General features: G+C 42.5%; 1 protein-coding gene across 9 annotated transcripts in view; it reads right to left on the reverse strand.

The window, feature by feature from the left end:
- The window catches only part of ATXN2 (ataxin 2), a 78,929-nt gene that overhangs the window by 31,215 nt on the left and 30,495 nt on the right, over positions 1–17,219 (reverse strand). For 6 of the 9 annotated variants that reach the window (XM_075568167.1, XM_075568164.1, XM_075568163.1 and 3 more), the window contains exons 3-8: positions 14,010–14,069; positions 12,636–12,707; positions 11,093–11,243; positions 9,669–9,683; positions 6,083–6,231; positions 5,475–5,566 (exon numbers count right to left, since the gene is read on the reverse strand). In XM_075568167.1, coding sequence (XP_075424282.1) covers positions 5,475–5,566; positions 6,083–6,231; positions 9,669–9,683; positions 11,093–11,243; positions 12,636–12,707; positions 14,010–14,069 — 539 coding nt within the window. The remainder of the gene's footprint in view (positions 1–5,474; positions 5,567–6,082; positions 6,232–9,668; positions 9,684–11,092; positions 11,244–12,635; positions 12,708–14,009; positions 14,070–17,219) is intronic. The other 3 variants (XM_075568168.1, XM_075568166.1, XM_075568169.1) reach the window with 1 other exon arrangement.

The raw sequence follows: 17,219 nt of genomic DNA on the forward strand, positions 1-17,219 counted from the left end.
TATAGTATCAAAGAATGGCTGGAGGTAAGAGTGCTATGATCCATTAAACCTAGGGCAGGCAAATTAACATGTGTGTATGAATGATCTTCATACAAGAATAGGCTAAAACGGCAGTGGAGATGCCACTATAAGTTAGGTCTCTGCAGTGAACTTGGTGAATGAAACAAGCAAAAGCACTTAAACCCTAAGGATTTTAATGTCGTCAACATTTAGGCCCTGATCACATACAAAAAGGCCCCAATTGGGAACTAAACGTGGGCCGCTCTTATTTATTTCTAACCGAGTGATTCCTGGAGCAATAAACGGTGCTATTTTCAGCCCAGGGGACCCCCGGTTGCCAAGATACTTACCGGTAAAAAAACAGCGTTTCAGTGCCCCAAACAAAATGGCGGTTAAAATGTCAATCTGATGGATTCCACAAGCCAATAGGGCAGCAAGTTAAAAGAAAAAAAAAAACCTAGCACGACACCAGGAAGTAATGGCGGTACCTTTACCGGAATGTATCTCTGGAACCGGTGGGTCTCTGGAGCTGAAAATAATGTGGTCAAATCTCTGGAGACCCCTAGTACTAGTTCAGAAATAAAAGGCAGGGGGATCCAAAATGGCAGGATTGCTGCATTAAAGTATAGGGGGGCGAAAAAATGCCAACATGTGACAACACAAGTTTCCTCACTTTCCATCCCCCGTAGCTCATAACCGGTCAAACACCCTGAGCTGAGCCGCTTGGGATGACCAACAAAAGGAGATATTTATACAGATCGATGTTCAAATACATATTTATAATGGGTGGATCAACTTAAGGTTTCGAAATACAAAATGTCACTCGGTTTTCACAGATTGCAATATTTCTAATGTCCCGGGCTTGGAACCGTAGTACGAGCTTTTATTTAACATACTAACCTGCATCTTTTAACACGGGATCCCGGTTTTATTTTCTCCTGACCCGATGCATTAGATTTCATTCAGTAGGGTCAAACACCTATTTTGCAAACTGGTTCTATCAGTGGTGTGGAAACTGGGGGGCGCAGGGTTTACAGAGGCCCTGCGCACTTCCCCCAAGGCACTTAAATTAAGTGCCGGGGAACCGGCGAAGGCCTCTGTAAACCTTACTTACCGTGGTTCAGCCGGCATCTGAAGACGTGTCAAATTACGTCGCGGGGTCATGTGACGTCCCGATGCTATGACAACGTGACATGACTCCCAGACACCGGGAACCACTGTAAGCGGGAGGGAGGGAGCGGGCGCGCGGAGAGCAGGACAGCTGGCAGGGGAAAAAGATTGCGCTCCCCTGGGATATATGCTGTATACCAGGAGTGGCCATCTCCAGTCCTCAAGGGTGTGTGTTAATTTAATTTCTAACTGGCAGCCGCTGTTTGGGGGTAGGTGGCCCCTCCTCCTAGAGCTCACCCCTCCCCACCTTTTTAACTTGGGGGGTTCTCATTTTGCTGTATGGACAAGACCCACTGAGGTTGCTTCCCCTCACACAGAGGTAAAAGGAAAGGGTTCACAGTGCAGTGCAGGACCTGCATTAATTTGGTTATACCTCGACGTTGGTATGCAGGCTTATGACACTTTGACCAAAGGGTTTAACCAAATAACCAAGAAAATGTTATTACTGAAGTATTTGTACTTTATACTTATTACCATATATGTTTTGTGAATTGGATGTAGCATTGGGCACCCCTGTCTTTTTTTGTATACATTTGCCACGCTCAGTAGCTCTCCTTTTGACATACACACATACACACATACACACATACACACATACACACATACACACATACACACATACACACATACACACATACACACATACACACATACACAATGTGGTGGGTTTTAGAGTTTGAGCTTACTGGGAATGTGTGCTAATTTAATTTCTCTCAAGGGCCACCAACAGGTCACGTTTTCTGATTGTACACCCTGCTTCAGCACAGGTGGCTCAATCGACGACTGCACCACCTGTGCTGAAGCAGGAATATCCTGAAAACCTGACCTGTTGGTGGCCCTCGAGTAGACATATCCTGAATGGAAGCACGAAATTGGAAGTATTTCCCATGAGCACATACTAGGCAGCAAGAAAAAAAATCAAAATAAAATATAAAGACAATCATCTTCAACTGCATCATGAACCATTCACAAATACTTTATTTCAATTTGCCAATTCAAAATGGGTGTCAGACTGGAAGTTACTACTTAAATCCATCAATCCTTTGTCCTGGGGACAGTAAAAAAATGTTGTCTTAAGAATATATTACATCTCAACACAAATTCTATAATGGTGCTCACTGAAAGCGGGAGACAAGTAAAAGAACAAGATACAGCAATGTGATTGGGATACAAAGATGCAGGCTTGGAAAAACACCGGGCGCCTAAAATATAACTTCAGGCGCCTAGCGTTTCGGCGGACTCTGTGCTCCATAGGCTGCTGGCTCAGTGATGACAGACCTATCAGAATCACGTAGAAACAAGATGGATGTGATGCTCTCAATTGTAACCAGTCCTGTATTGGACATCCAGTATTTTTTAAGTCCACAATGGGTTAATCTGTATAACGATAGAGTGCCCCCAATAAAGTTGATTGACAACTGGTGGGACAGACGTGGAGTCAGCCAGACCCTCACTAGATTACAGTGTTTCAAACCCAACCAGTGTTATAGAAATAAGTGGTCAATGACCATGGTAAGCAGGAATAAATAAAAGGCACTATGGCTCTTTACCTGTACTACCAGGGGGTACTCGTGTCGTTGGCGGCGTGCGATCCATCCTTTGAAGATCCAGAAGAGTAGAAAGCGTTGATGGCGCACTGCCAGAGAATCCTGAGAGTATCAATCAGGAGAAAGAAACAGCCAGGCCACTCCAAAAATGCTGTTAGGTTTATTGCATGCTGAAAATACACACAGGGAACGGACAGGTAAACGCACCTACGCGTTTCGTACTAAGTGTACCTTGATAAAGTACACTGAGTACGAAACGCGTAGGTGCGTTTACCTGTCCGTTCCCTGTGTGTATTTTCAACATGCAATAAACCTAACAGCATTTTTTCATTTTTGGAGTGGCCTGGCTGTTTCTTTTTCCTGATTGATACTCTCAGGATTCTCTGGCAGTGCGCTATCAACGCTTTCTACTCTATCAGAATCACGCCATGTTATGTTTTGCCATCGAGATTTTGCCGGTCGTGGAGGAAGCAGGGGAGGGGGAATGGAGCGCTCCGAGGTTGTACTCACCCCTTGTACCCTCCTTCCTGCCAGAGCTTACCAATGAAAGCTGCCCTGTGAAGGGGACCGTGGTAAAGAGCCCGGGCAGCTGCATTAAGTGCTCAAACTTTTAGCTGGCTGCGAAGTGTTTAATATTTGTGGCCACCCCAGCTAGATGGGTTATAAAACATGGCGTTTATGGTAAATCGTGATGCCCGTATAATAACTGTACCACAAAATGTGTTCCATAAAGCAAAGTAATTATAGATAAGACATTTACTCACGGAGTTTGAGAATTACGTGCATATGAAATTAATTATTACATGTAATGTGTAGGCTGGAACCCTTAATGAAAGGTCTGTGCCACAACTACATCAAATACACGGCCACAATTGCAGGACCAGACTTTTAAAATCAATCCTTTCAAACCTCATAGCATTATGTGATGACAACTCGTGGCTTTTATATACTGATGGAGGCGGCACATCTGGATGAAACACGTCACTCAACTGTGTTAAGATACTTTTTTTTTTTTTTATGGCAACCATACATCTCCATTGCTTAAAAATAACCAAATTGGAATGAAAGGGCAATATAAACTGCATGGAAAACAAGCCAGCTTTTGTGCTGCACTGTACTCAATACTGTACAGTCAAGCGCAAACAACAAGGCTTTGTTTCCACTCTAGGTTTGAGATAGCAGAAAATAAAACGAGAATGCCAAGTAAATATCTGGGCCCAAGATTGAAATCCAAGTCCTGAATGAGTACCCAAGTATTATTTCTCATAATCTACATTTAAGTGATTTAAACTCACTTAGCCAGGGGCGGCCAACTCCAGTCCTCAAGCGCCACCAACAGGTCAGGTTTTCAAGACATTCCTGCACAAGCACAGGTGGTGCAATATTCGACTGAGACACCTGTGCTGAAGCAGGGACATCCTGAAAACCTGACCTGTTGTTGGCCTTTAAGGCCTGGAGTTGACCACCCCTGCACCAAGCTCTGTTTTCTTAACGCAGTTTTCACTAAAGCAAACAGAAAGTTAACAGGGATTTAGTCCCATAAAAAGCATTTTATAAAACAGACGTTATTCTAAAACAAAGGGAAACGGGGACAAGAAAATGAGCTCATTATAGTTTAAACATATCCATCTCATTGATGAAGATTGGAGTAATGAAGCGTTAAGCCATAACCCAAGTGACGTTATACCCGGCACAACTTGAAATAGGACTTTTCCATAGAGGAAGGAGAAATCAAACATTTTAGGAGAAAACCCAATGACTGTTATGCTGTACCTCCATATATACTAATCTATGATCCGTGCGGGGAGATTCATGGGAAATATGTAGATTTAAATATGTAAAAATGAAATAAATATGAATTTGCATATTTCCCAGGTACGCCAGGTGTGTTAACAGATCGTAACGTGGATGTATACCAGTCAATGGGCCCTCTTCTAAATTAGTCTCCTCGCCTTATTTCCGGGTCTGGGAGCAACGCCAAGACTCAAATGCCCCGTTATTTGAAGTTAGACGCAGTGCTAGCCCAAAAATCACGTGATGTTCATAAAATATGCTAATGAGCTCAATTATGGCATTTTGCATAATTACCGTGGTGAATAAGGTATGAACACAGGCATCGGCCGTTTATGTTTTAGGTAACGTCACATTTTAGACGGAGCTTGGTAAATCTAGGCCTCCGTTTTAACGATAGAGATCATAAGAGATGCTGGTGCAATTAATTCACAACATGAGCATGCAGGAGCCTTCAATGTTAACGCAACAAACCACCCCTATCTAAGCTACTTAATGGGGAAGGTACCAGCGTTACTCCCCGTGTTTTAAGTGTCCTGCGTCGCACAGGCCAAAAAACTCAATGGATGATGTTGCGGCTTCTTATTGGCCCTAGTGACCCGGGGGGATTTAAAAAAAAAAAACACCATTTTGTTTCTCCATGAGGGGACCGAAACACCATACCACCTTTACCGGTAACCATCTTGAGAACCAGGGAGCACATAGAGCTAAACATTTGGCAGTGAAGAAGGGGTGGGACATGAGGAACCGGGCTTGCCAGCTTTAGACATACATTGGGAACAAGGAAAAGGGGTTTTATGTTTTCAGGTTTGGGCGATTATTGCAATTGGTCCACAGTAAATTATTGCTAGCATCTCACAAGACTTATCAAATGGATCCTTTTTTGCGATCCATAGGACGACGCGATATCTATATGGAGCCCGATATATTATTCTGAGCACAATGGTAAAGTAAAACGATACTTACGTGTAAGAGGAGAGGCTACTGTCGTAGGTTGACACTACACCATAATTTTCTTCATTGTAACGGAACATGTCATTGGGATCCCAACCATTAGACTGAAACACAAAATAAGGACATATTGAAATAGTTGCAGTATACATTGTGTCACAAGGGGTCCACAACTGGCTGAATACGTGTGAGACTAAAGCAATAATGTGATTAACTCAATGGGTTAGTCATAAGAAGTAGCCAGACAGCTAAAAGTACAACCCCCTCGTTTCACATCAAATCTATACAAACAGGCATTTTAGTTTAAAAGATCATATCATGGTAATCAAACTCATGCAGCACTGGAACAGTGGATACATATAGGGTCATATTTATTAAGCAGTCTTCTGCCATAAAGCACCAGGCCTTACAGCCCATTCAAGCCAATGGCCGGCAAGGGGAATTCCAGAGCTGGACAGTGCCTTATGGCAGAAATCTGCGTAGTGAATAGGGCTCACAGTCTTACCTAGTTCATGTAAAGACAGCACAATGTGACAGACAGTTGAGATGCAGAAGCCATTTCCAGCATTTTGAACCGACCATATATTTGCCGGCATTCCCCTTGTTGGCAACAGTTTACTTACTACATCTCTATCTAAAGACTCCAGCTCTTCATTGGTACTAGATGTGGTGCTGCTACTAATGAGACCTTCGCCCCCATCCCAGGGTTCCAGATCTTTCTCCTTGTGTTCACCATTCACTTTAGAACTGATACCGGTATCTGTGAAAGCATCTGAAAGAGAAAATGCTACTCTGGTAAAAAGACAAAACGCGTGTACAATCTGCTTTATATGTCCATTAGTGGAAATAGAGCGTTAAAACTACAGAATTCCCCTCCTGATGTGGGAGGCAAGCTGTGCGTTGCAAGGTAATGCTTTGCAAGCTGCTCCAGAACTGAAGGGGTCATGTTATATGATACTATGTTCTCGTTATACAAATTGTTTCACTGATGAATTCATGACATTCTTTGAGAATGCCAGTCCTCGGTCTCTCTCACACCAACGGTTAGTAGATTAGTTCTACAAATATTCAGCACTTTATTTTACTATTTTTAGAGCTCCCCAAAAATCCTAATTTGGAATTATATCACAGCAAAGATTGTGTGTGGTGTGTGTGTGGTGTGTGTGTGGTGTGTGTGTGGTGTGTGTGTGGTGTGTGTGGTGTGTGGTGTGTGTGGTGTGTGTGTGGTGTGTGTGGTGTGTGTGGTGTGTGTGGTGTGTGTGGTGTGTGTGGTGTGTGTGGTGTGTGTGGTGTGTGTGGTGTGTGTGGTGTGTGTGGTGTGTGTGGTGTGTGTGGTGTGTGTGGTGTGTGTGGTGTGTGTGGTGTGTAGGTTGCTATTGGGTAAAATCAGAATTTAATCAATCTATTCTGTTTAAGTGTTTCAAGATTTGCAAAAGCAGCATAGGTATTTTTGAACAAGGGCTTTCATTTGCCCCAATTTGTACTATATAAAGGGAAGTGACATGCTATTTTTGGGTAATTTTTTTAAATCAATGAGATGATTAACCGATAGTTACATTTAAAAGAAAAAGGTAATTAAGGCACGTAAATAGGGCAAATAACCCACAAGTGCTATTAACTGTAAAGTAATGTGCATATCACTACCAGACAGCAAATGTTACAGTTACCAAGAAAATATTACGAAGTCTTTTTTTTGCTATGCAAAGCCAGCCGACATAAGGAATTTTACACATCTGCAATGTATTCCACCACTATAAAAAGGTATTTCTAATAAAACTGGAAACTATTAAAACCCAAACACCAATTGAAAGATTCGCTCTGTAGCTATGTGTAGAGAATGTATTTTCTCACAAGTACGTTTGCTAATTAAGCATCTCAACATGTCCAAAGTATGTGATTGGCTGGCAGCCTGTTATGTAACCTATCACAAGATTACATTTTGGTATTATTGTAACAAATCACATTATCGCACCATACGTTTTTTTTAAAACCCTGAATACTAGAACTCGTCTCATTCTGCTTTCCTAAAAAACACATCAACAATATTTCCCCAGTCATGGGGCAAAGAATTAGTTTTGCAAAACGATTTAATAATGGTCCAGTTATTAACATTTCTAGGATTCCATCATGAATATAATACACGAGGAATAGCTAATGAATTAACATGTTTGGTGGCTTTGTAACGTCACATGAAATTAGTGTCTGCGGTCCGTCGGTCAACCACTAACACCTTCCAATTTGGGAATGGCAGCCCCTGCAAACCTTACTAATAAAGTAGTCCATGTGACTTCCGAAATAATACTGCAAGGAACGAGATGACTAGTTTTGTGCTTGAGGGCACTTTGTATGTGTGCTTTGGTAGAAGATATGCATGTGAGGGAGGTTTGTGAGCAGGCATTTTCTAGATTTGGATCTGTACAATCCTCATTATTAATATAGAGTATGATGCTACCTACAGGTAAGGAGGAGATAATAAGGAACCTCTTCTCTGCTAGAGTGACTCAAGTAGCTAAGAGCTCAGTTTTTCCATATACTATGGCAAGGGAGAGTTTGAACTATTCAGGAGAGCCACAAGCCAGTGGGATGCATGGGCTGTAATACAGATTGCTAACTGTAAACAAGAGAAGACATAACTTATTAGGAATTATCACTGCATCCCAAATAAAAGGAACATTAACAACATTTATCTTGAAAAGAAAAAACCCAACAACATTTGACTTAAGTTAAAATATCACAATCACCAAATGTCCATGGGTATAAAAGTGAAGTCAGAAATTACCCCAAGCTCCAGGTGAAAATAAATCAGACATATACAAGGCCTCATGTCCTCAACGTACAGTAAGGTGCGTGTATGCTTTTAATATTTGCCAAACAGGATTACTATTAATGCTTCAAAACTAATTAGCAGTGTGCTAAGATTAGGTTGTTAAACATTTGAGCATTTTTACAAATCGGATAAATTAGTAAAAAAACACTGCAATAAATACATAATAGCCATTACACTGTAAATGAAACACAGCTAGAGCTGATCTATTTGGCACCACTGAAAAACTTCCATTTTGATATACTGCTGCATGAATCTCTCCTAGTAACATTTAATATAACAATCTGGCATTGCCAGGAATGCCCAAATGACTACAAAGCACTCAATTCAAAGTACAATTGCATCTACATACAGTACACAAAACCAAGATTGCTAGCAAAAAATGTTTGTTATTCCTAGGATGATCGGCTGCAGTAGGTTGTTTCAATTACTTAAACAATGTTTGTACTCAAAATAGGATTCGTTTTCATGCACTACAGTGACCAATCAGAAAGGGATGCATCCCTATTGGTCCCATTGAATATTAGTTATTGATTTACCAATAAAATCCAAAATGTACATGCCAAAATGTAGAAAGCCACACCTCCAATGTTCATACATAGAAGTTTAAGATATGTAAAGGAAATTTGATTTAGGGCAGGTTTAAAATCTATGGTCTGATTTATTGTCATCATAGCAAATTAGGATTGAATTATAACAATGGCTATTTTTGCAAACCCATTGCACCCCAAAATTGAAAGTAATTCTGTGAATCTCAACATGCAAATGTCAAAGTTCTATATCAGTGTGTAACATGCATGTTACAGCAGCAATTCAGCCAATAATACCACTGAATGTAACAGAATACCTCCCGGGGATCTCCCAACTCAATTTTCAGCTTCAGGAACCGTCTAGTTCCCAACATATTCCGTTTTAGTTGCCGTTCACTGTCCATATATATTTTTACCTACGGCGCCTGCGGTCATCCAACAGCATGTACAACATCATCCTTGTAGCTATTAGCCCATGGGTTTGGCGGACACTTTGCTTCCCACAAAATGGGGGGGGGGGGACTCCAGCACCAAAAACGTAGTATCCTGGGGAACTGGGGGTTACCTGAAGCTGGATATAGAATGGGTCCGCTCCTTTGAACATCCTGGTTTAGAATCTTGTGTAAAAATAAATTAAAACTATGTGTATGTATCTATATATACATAATTTTCAAAGATAACATTTAGATGGCCAGGATTGCTGCTTTAACACCTTTACTTCCAGAGAGGAGTAACACTGGGCACCTTTAGCAGAAAGGTAGCAAAATAACCAATTTCACATGAGAAGATAGGTTTAAAAGACATTAAAAGAAGGGTAAGATGCAGGAAAAGTGACCTGTGGAAAAGCAAATTTACCTGATTCTGAAGGAACTACAACGGATATGGAGAAGGGGGAAAAAATATCAAAAGATCAGATAAGGCCAGAAAAAAAAAAAAAACAAGATACTCGTTTACATTTTAAAAAAATAGCTTAATAATGCAATGAAGTTTTCAAATTACATTACGTTTCGCTCAATTATTGATTATACAAAACACAAAAAGATAAGCAGGTTATTAACGTGTTTTCGCCACGGAAACGGTTACGCCAGTTTTGATTTCAAACCTTGAAAATAATGGGTAGTTGTGAAAAACACCATTGGGAGAGCGGTCACTGTGTGCAAGAGAACACTAATAATTCTGTGCCGCCATTCATAAAGCATCTACATACAAGAGGGATGGGCCTCAATTTCTACATTACAAATGTTACCATAAACTAATGGATCGAAAGAACAGTGCTTTTTTATACAATTCGGGTGTTACTACAATCAAATTGATCAAGAGGGACAAGATAGTTAATGGTAGTTTAACGGCAAGGCCCAAACAATGTTATGGGCGAGAGCGTGGAATATAAAAATATATATATATATTAAAGTACAGTACATCAGTGCATATTGTTTAAAATGGAAAATGAAGCCCGTGAAATAATCTAAACTGTATTAAAATCACAATGGTTGGCTTTGTTAAATATGGTGGTTTTTTTCTATGGCCACAAACTTTGTACTTTAAACTGAAGTGGCGGCAACAAGTTTTGCGGTCTGACTTTCAAAAAAAATCAGGTCAAACAGACTGATCATTTACTGGGCAGTCATTGAAATGCATTAGAGACATTATAACCTGGATCACTGCTTCCCAACTCCACTCCTCAAGAATCCCAACAGGTCAGGTATTACTGATATCCCAGCTTCCGCACAGGTGGCTCAATCAGTGGCTCAGTCATTTTGGCTGTACCCCGTGTGCTAAAGCAGAGGTGGTCAACTCCTGTCCTTATGGGCCATCTAACAGGTCAGGTTTTCAGGATATCCCTGCTTCAGAACAGATGTTGCAGTCCTTGACTCAGCCATCTATGTTGGAGGGATATCGTGAAAACCTGACCTGTTGGTGGCCCTTGAGGACTGGTGTTGGGAAGCACTGACCTAGAGGAACGTGAAGAGGGGGTCACTGGAAATACGACAAGCTACCTGTGGATCACAGTGCGTACAAACACAAGTCATGTACAGGATCACTAGATTTGCCATTGTGTGTGTCTGCTAGTCCTGCTGCAGCAGACGTGAGCTGCTATAGGCACAAAGGGCTTTCAGAGAAAAGGCAGATTAACAAACTAAAAGGTGTATTGTTATAGTGTAAAAAGGAGATAAAGGACAATTGATTATTTTCCCCTTCGTGGTCAGGAGTCCATGCATTACACGTAAGCACTGTTTTTGTAAACAAAACTAGTATTATAGTAGAACAGAAAACAATACCTCTTTTTGCATAATTCACATCCAGGTCTTTAAATTGCACCATAACAAAATCCGAAGACTTGAACAAAATACTATCCACAATGTCTTCCCGTTTTGGCCCTGGAATGGATTCTGTAGTCTTCTTATGAGCTGTATCAAGCACCAAATCGCACTGCAAAACAACAGATTTTGCTTCCGTTACTTGTATGGTTCTCAAACAGAATAATAAGCAACGGTAACAGAAATTGTTATGGATAAGACTGCCCGCTTTTGCCACCCTGTAAATGGCACCTTACACAGCGAGCTGTGGCACTTGCATACATGATCCATGATCACCCAATCCTATTTATTCTGAACACTAGAAACCTGCTCCGCAACGCCAAGGTAAAAAAAAAACAAAGAAAGGGGATGAGAACGGTATGTTTGTTCGGACGAAGAGGAGCCCCTGCGATAATTCACGAGGCACAGAATACAGCAACCACTTCCAAGCTTGCAGTGTCACAAATGACATCAGCTAGCCAAGATGGTTCTCTCCTACTCTCTTTAGAGAAAGGGAGGCCGAAGCCCAGAGTTCAACACGTTTTGTACCTTTCCATTCATCTTGAATGCAGAAGTCAAAGTAAACGCAAGCGGACGAGTGGCTACGGCAGAGTTGTTACAGCAGAATTTGAAGTGGGAGCCCTAAGGGGGTCATACGTTAAACTGCGATAGTGCCGATCAGAGACCTATTGAACGGGAACTCCCCCACAAGTCAAAAGGGAGTTTCTATGCGATAATGCCCCATAGAAGGCACTATCGGAGCTTAATGAATAACTCCTATAGGCTCAAGACACAAAGCAAGCTCTTTGCGACCGTTTGTTTTCTTGTAGCACGGGCAGAAATTAGATTACAAGCCACTTGTGACATGGAGTCATTATGCACATACATTCTTAGACTGTAATGCGAATGAATTATCAGCTTTCCGTGGGATAGAAAAACACATTGCTATTTTAGAAAACCCAAGCAAAAGACCACAATCTATATCAAATGTCTGAAGAATATACTTTGTCTCAAAATCATACAGAAAGTTCACACCGGTTCAGACTTCTGGTAGCTGTATTGGTTCTAGACCTAGAGTCAGCACAGCACAATGTTCTGTAAAAGGATTAATTCCAAGTTGTGATACGTTGTAACGGACCAACAATAATCCACAGATAGAACCGTGTAAAACCTGGAGATCTCACAGAAAAGACCTGGCATGTCTGGAAAGCGTGTGGGCAACTATAGCCATTGGAGTTATCACCAAATGCAATAATTTCTAGTGTTCTCCAAGACCACTCCAGCTATTACAAATCTACAAGAGAGAGAACAAAGAATATGGGGGGTTTTTTGCTTTGTTTTTTCACACCTTGCGACAACACACTGCAAGAAGTTGGCAGAAATATTTGCAATCTGAGCACAGGACTGTGCTATGCAGTGCCTTGCGATAAACTGCCAGGATGTTTTAACATAGGGAGGAGAGAAATACACACACACACACACACACACACACACAGACACACACACACTAGTCTGGAGGACTTACCTTAGGACTGTAGGTTTTAAAAACTCCTTCATATACATTTCCATTTTTTACTTGAACTTCACATTTGGATCCCTGAAAGAAAAAAAATACACATCTTATGAATGTGGCATCTCATTAAAAAAAATTGTGGCTGCAAGTATCTGCAAAGTAATTGTGCCAAGCAAAACAAAAGAAAATATGTGAACTATATGGAGAGGAAACCATCACACAAAAAACAAAAACCGAGCAAAAAAAGACTCCTAAGGAGTTCAGGTGAGAGGGGCCCCCCTGGCCTCTATCTTACCACTTCACCATACGTGTCACTGTGTGATAATGTACAACACACCACCATGGCACTGACTGACTTAATAAGGGTGCGGTCCCAGGCAGCACTGGAGCACGCGCGCCTGGTGGGGGGCGGCGCGTGCACAGCGCTGCACCGCAATCTGCGGTCCTGGGACAGAGGGAGAGTTTGTGACGGGATGGGGTGTGGCAGGTGGTTTGCAGGGGCGTGGCCATGACCTTACGTGGCTGGTTCGCCCTCATTGGCTGAAACGTGGGCAGGGGCGTGGCCACACCTCCGTCTGAGCTTAAATTCTCCTGTCTCAGTGAAAACCTGTCGCACACAGCTGGGGAAATGTGCGCGACAGGGTAGCAACTGGGACCGGCCTAGGTACTGGGGCTGCGGCCTAACGTTTAGCATTCCACTGCATCAATCAAGTGCGCAAGGAGCTAAGCAAAATAAGAATCCGGCCATCAAAAGTACGACTTTTTTCCATGTCAAACTTTTTTAAATCATTAATAACACCAAAATAAGATCACAGTTTACAGAGAACCACAAAAACAGCATGTTTGGCATGAGCAATGTCAGGAACAAATTGTGCCAAACATGAAGAGCTCCGTACACGCAAAATACTTAGAGCAGCAATCCCCATTGTTTTTTTAATATTTTTAAACAGCATGACACAGGGGGAGGTGGGGGCAGTTACTGGTTAACTTTGCAGGTTCAAATCTCGCTCCAGGGGAGACAAAATGGCCAGTCAAATCCCAGTCAAATAGGGAGCTGCAACATCATTGGTTGCAGCTTCCTACTTGGCAGCCATTTAAATCCCCTTTAAAAAGCTAAAGAAATAATGCCAGTAACCTCGCCAGGAAGTATTTCAGGAACCTAAAAGAGCACGGTTCTGCTCCAAAGGACCCCTGGTTCCATGTTAGTTAGGGGAGACTACGACTTTAAATTCAGATGTGCCGGTCTGAATTTTTTTTTTTTTTTTTTTTTTATGCACATTGTACAAAAGTGCTAATACTTGCATGGCCAATCTTCAACATTATAAATATTTGGACTTCTACAAAGCAGACATATATAAGAGAGGAATAGAATAAATGAGAACTTACAACAACGGAAGTGAGGACATGGACCATTCTCATGTTTGCATAGATCCCATCAAATGAAATCTAAAATAAAGTGTTAAAAAATAAAAATAAATAAAAAAAGTTATTTCTGGGGGGTTTGATCTAAAAGCAAATTAAAGGAATTAGTCTGAAACCACTTAGTCCACAGATATATATTTTTTTAATTTATACATTACAAGAACCACTTCACCATTTTCCAGTATCTCCAGAATGAAGACAAACAATTTTAAATAAATAAATAAAAGGGTTAGAGAGCACTTTTATAGAACCAGTGTGCAGCAGCAGCAGGCCTTCCACACCCATTCCTCGCCTCTAGTTAAAGATCTACAATACTGTCTTTGTGCTTTGTAAACTGATTCCGTGAATGCTGCTAGCTGGAGTGCCAAAGAAGTCCCTTGGTAAACATTCGTAAAATAAGCGTTTAAAACCATTACTGCATTTTGAACACAAATACAAATATTTTGCCTTAAAAGCGTGTGTATATGTATAGTGAATGTGTGAGTATAGTGTGTATATATGCATATAGTAAATGTACACTACACAAAAGTATTCAGGTTTTAGATTGGTTACTTACTCGTGTAGTGGGCATTTACTTAATCTTGAGACATTTTGTCATTTATTGCATACTAACAATACTGATTTGCAGGCAGTCAGTTTAGGTATTAAGGGCTTTTCCTCAGGTATTTAAAAATTATGTGTTGTGTATTTTTTTATATTGTTTGAATAAATTGTGTATTTTTGGATATGCTATAGTGCTTTCTTTGGGCTTCTGTTTGTTTTGTGTGTGTATATAATAAAACACACACACACACACACACACACACACACACACACACACACACGCCAATCTCTCTTCTCCCAATCCTATCCAAAGTCATGGAAAAATGTGTTCACTCCCAATTAAGTGATTTCTATACCAAGACAAATTTCCCTAGCCAATTCCAATCTGGATTTCGCCCCAAAACACTCCACCGTAACTACCCTGCTAAAAGTTTGCAATGAAATCCAGTGTGGAATGGAACGGGGACAACTCACTGGTGCAGTATTCCTAGATTTTGCAAAGGCTTTTGATACTGTTGATCATGCTATCCTGCTTAACAAACTCCAGAGCTCTGGAATAGGGAATCATGCTTTAAACTGGTTTCATTCCTTCAGTATCTATCAGGTAGATCCCAACATGTGTCCATCTCAGGCTCTAACTCCAACCCCCTGGATATCATCTGTGAGGTCCCGCAAGGCTCTGTTCTGGGGTCCCTACTCTTCTCAGTGTTCATTAATGATCTTCCCACAGCTTGTAAGGAAGCCTCAATACACATGTATGCAGACGACACAATCCTATATGCACACAGCCATAGCCTCTCTGACCTTCAACACATACTTCAGTCTGACTTTGAGACTCGAAAATTGGATTTCCCAAAACAAACTGTTTTTAAACACTGACAAGACGGTAACAATAGTATTTGGGACCAAGACTAAATTTGTAAAGATTCCAGTGACTGAGCTCCAGATCAGAACCAACGCTAACACCACCCTAAGGGCTGGGACCCGCTGCGCCCGGCGGCGCGGGCGGCTGCACGCGAGTTCCCCACCAGCAGGGGAATCCTCCCGAGCCGGTCCCGGTCCCCCCTGGCCGCACAGCTCACTACACGCTGTGACGCGTCAGCCGCTACGGGATACAAGAAAATTGTGATCCCTAGCGTTGACGCGTCACGTGGTGTGGCTGTGAGCCAATGAGGAGGGGAGGCTTCGGGAGGAGGAGAGGCTTCGGGGAGCGGGGGGGAGCGGGGAGGAGTGTGGAGGGAAAGCAGCGTGAGTGCCTGCCTCTGTCTGTGTGTGTATGTGTGCCTGCGTGTGTGTGTGTGCCTGCGTGTGAGTGCCTGCGTGTGTGTATGAGTGCCTGCGTGTGTGTATGAGTGCCTGCGTGTGTGTATGAGTGCCTGCGTGTGTGTATGAGTGCCTGCGTGTGTGTATGAGTGCCTGCGTGTGTGTATGAGTGCCTGCGTGTGTGTATGAGTGCCTGCGTGTGTGTATGAGTGCCTGCGTGTGTGTATGAGTGCCTGCGTGTGTGTATGAGTGCCTGCGTGTGTGTATGAGTGCCTGCGTGTGTGTATGAGTGCCTGCGTGTGTGTATGAGTGCCTGCGTGTGTGTATGAGTGCCTGCGTGTGTGTATGAGTGCCTGCGTGTGTGTATGAGTGCCTGCGTGTGTGTATGAGTGCCTGCGTGTGTGTATGAGTGTTGCTTCCATCAGCAGCTCAAGCCCGTGGAGGGAGGGAGGGGGGGGGGGAAGAGTAGCGGGTCCCTCCGATCAAGCCACGCCCCCCTCCCGCTCAAGCCTCCCACTCCCGCCCACCTCCCGCTCCGGCTCCCTACAGACCGCATATCGCGGTCTGTGTATGTCAGTGCCCCGCCTGTCTGCAGTGCGGGAGCGCTGACGGAGGGAGCGGGGCCTTAGCCTAACTCCCGTTACTAGTTTTAAATACTTGGGCATATGGTTTGACTCCCACTTAACATTCAGGATGCACATTGATACTCTGACAACCAAGACCTATGCCAAACTAGGTGTACTTTACAGGAACAAATCCTACCCAAGCCTGCTGGTCAGAAAGTGTATCGCACTGCAGACGCTAATGCCAATTATCGACTATGGGGACATAGTATACGGCTCAGCACACTAAGCAAACTTGACACCCTCTACAATTCTATATCCCGTTTTGTTCTCCAATGCAAACTACAACACACATCACTGCGAAATGCTCAAAGTACTAGATTGGTCATCACTCGAGTCTAGGCGCAAAGTTCACCTTTCCTTTCTTGCCTTCAAATAATTTCTGGGCAAGCTACCCCCCTATCCGAACAAGCTCCTCACCCCTACCACGTGCAGCACTTATCTGAGATCTGACTCCAAAAGACTGTTCATGGTCCCAAGGTTCAGCAAAGTATCCGGGCGCTCCTCCTTCTCTTACCGTGCACCCCAAAACTGGAACAGTCTACCGGAGACTCTCACAGCCGCCATCAGTCTAAGTTCTTTCAAAACCAAGGCGGTCTCACATTTTAATCTTGTCTGTAACTGTTACATACGCCTATAATATATATGATCTTTAACTGTGAACAGGGTATACATTATATACAAGACATTGCATGCACTTATGTAACCATGCATTTGTCATCTTAACTCTATGCCCAGGACATAC

This window comes from Ascaphus truei, chromosome 13 (genome assembly GCF_040206685.1).
Source record: "Ascaphus truei isolate aAscTru1 chromosome 13, aAscTru1.hap1, whole genome shotgun sequence".
NCBI classification, from domain to species: domain Eukaryota; kingdom Metazoa; phylum Chordata; class Amphibia; order Anura; family Ascaphidae; genus Ascaphus; species Ascaphus truei.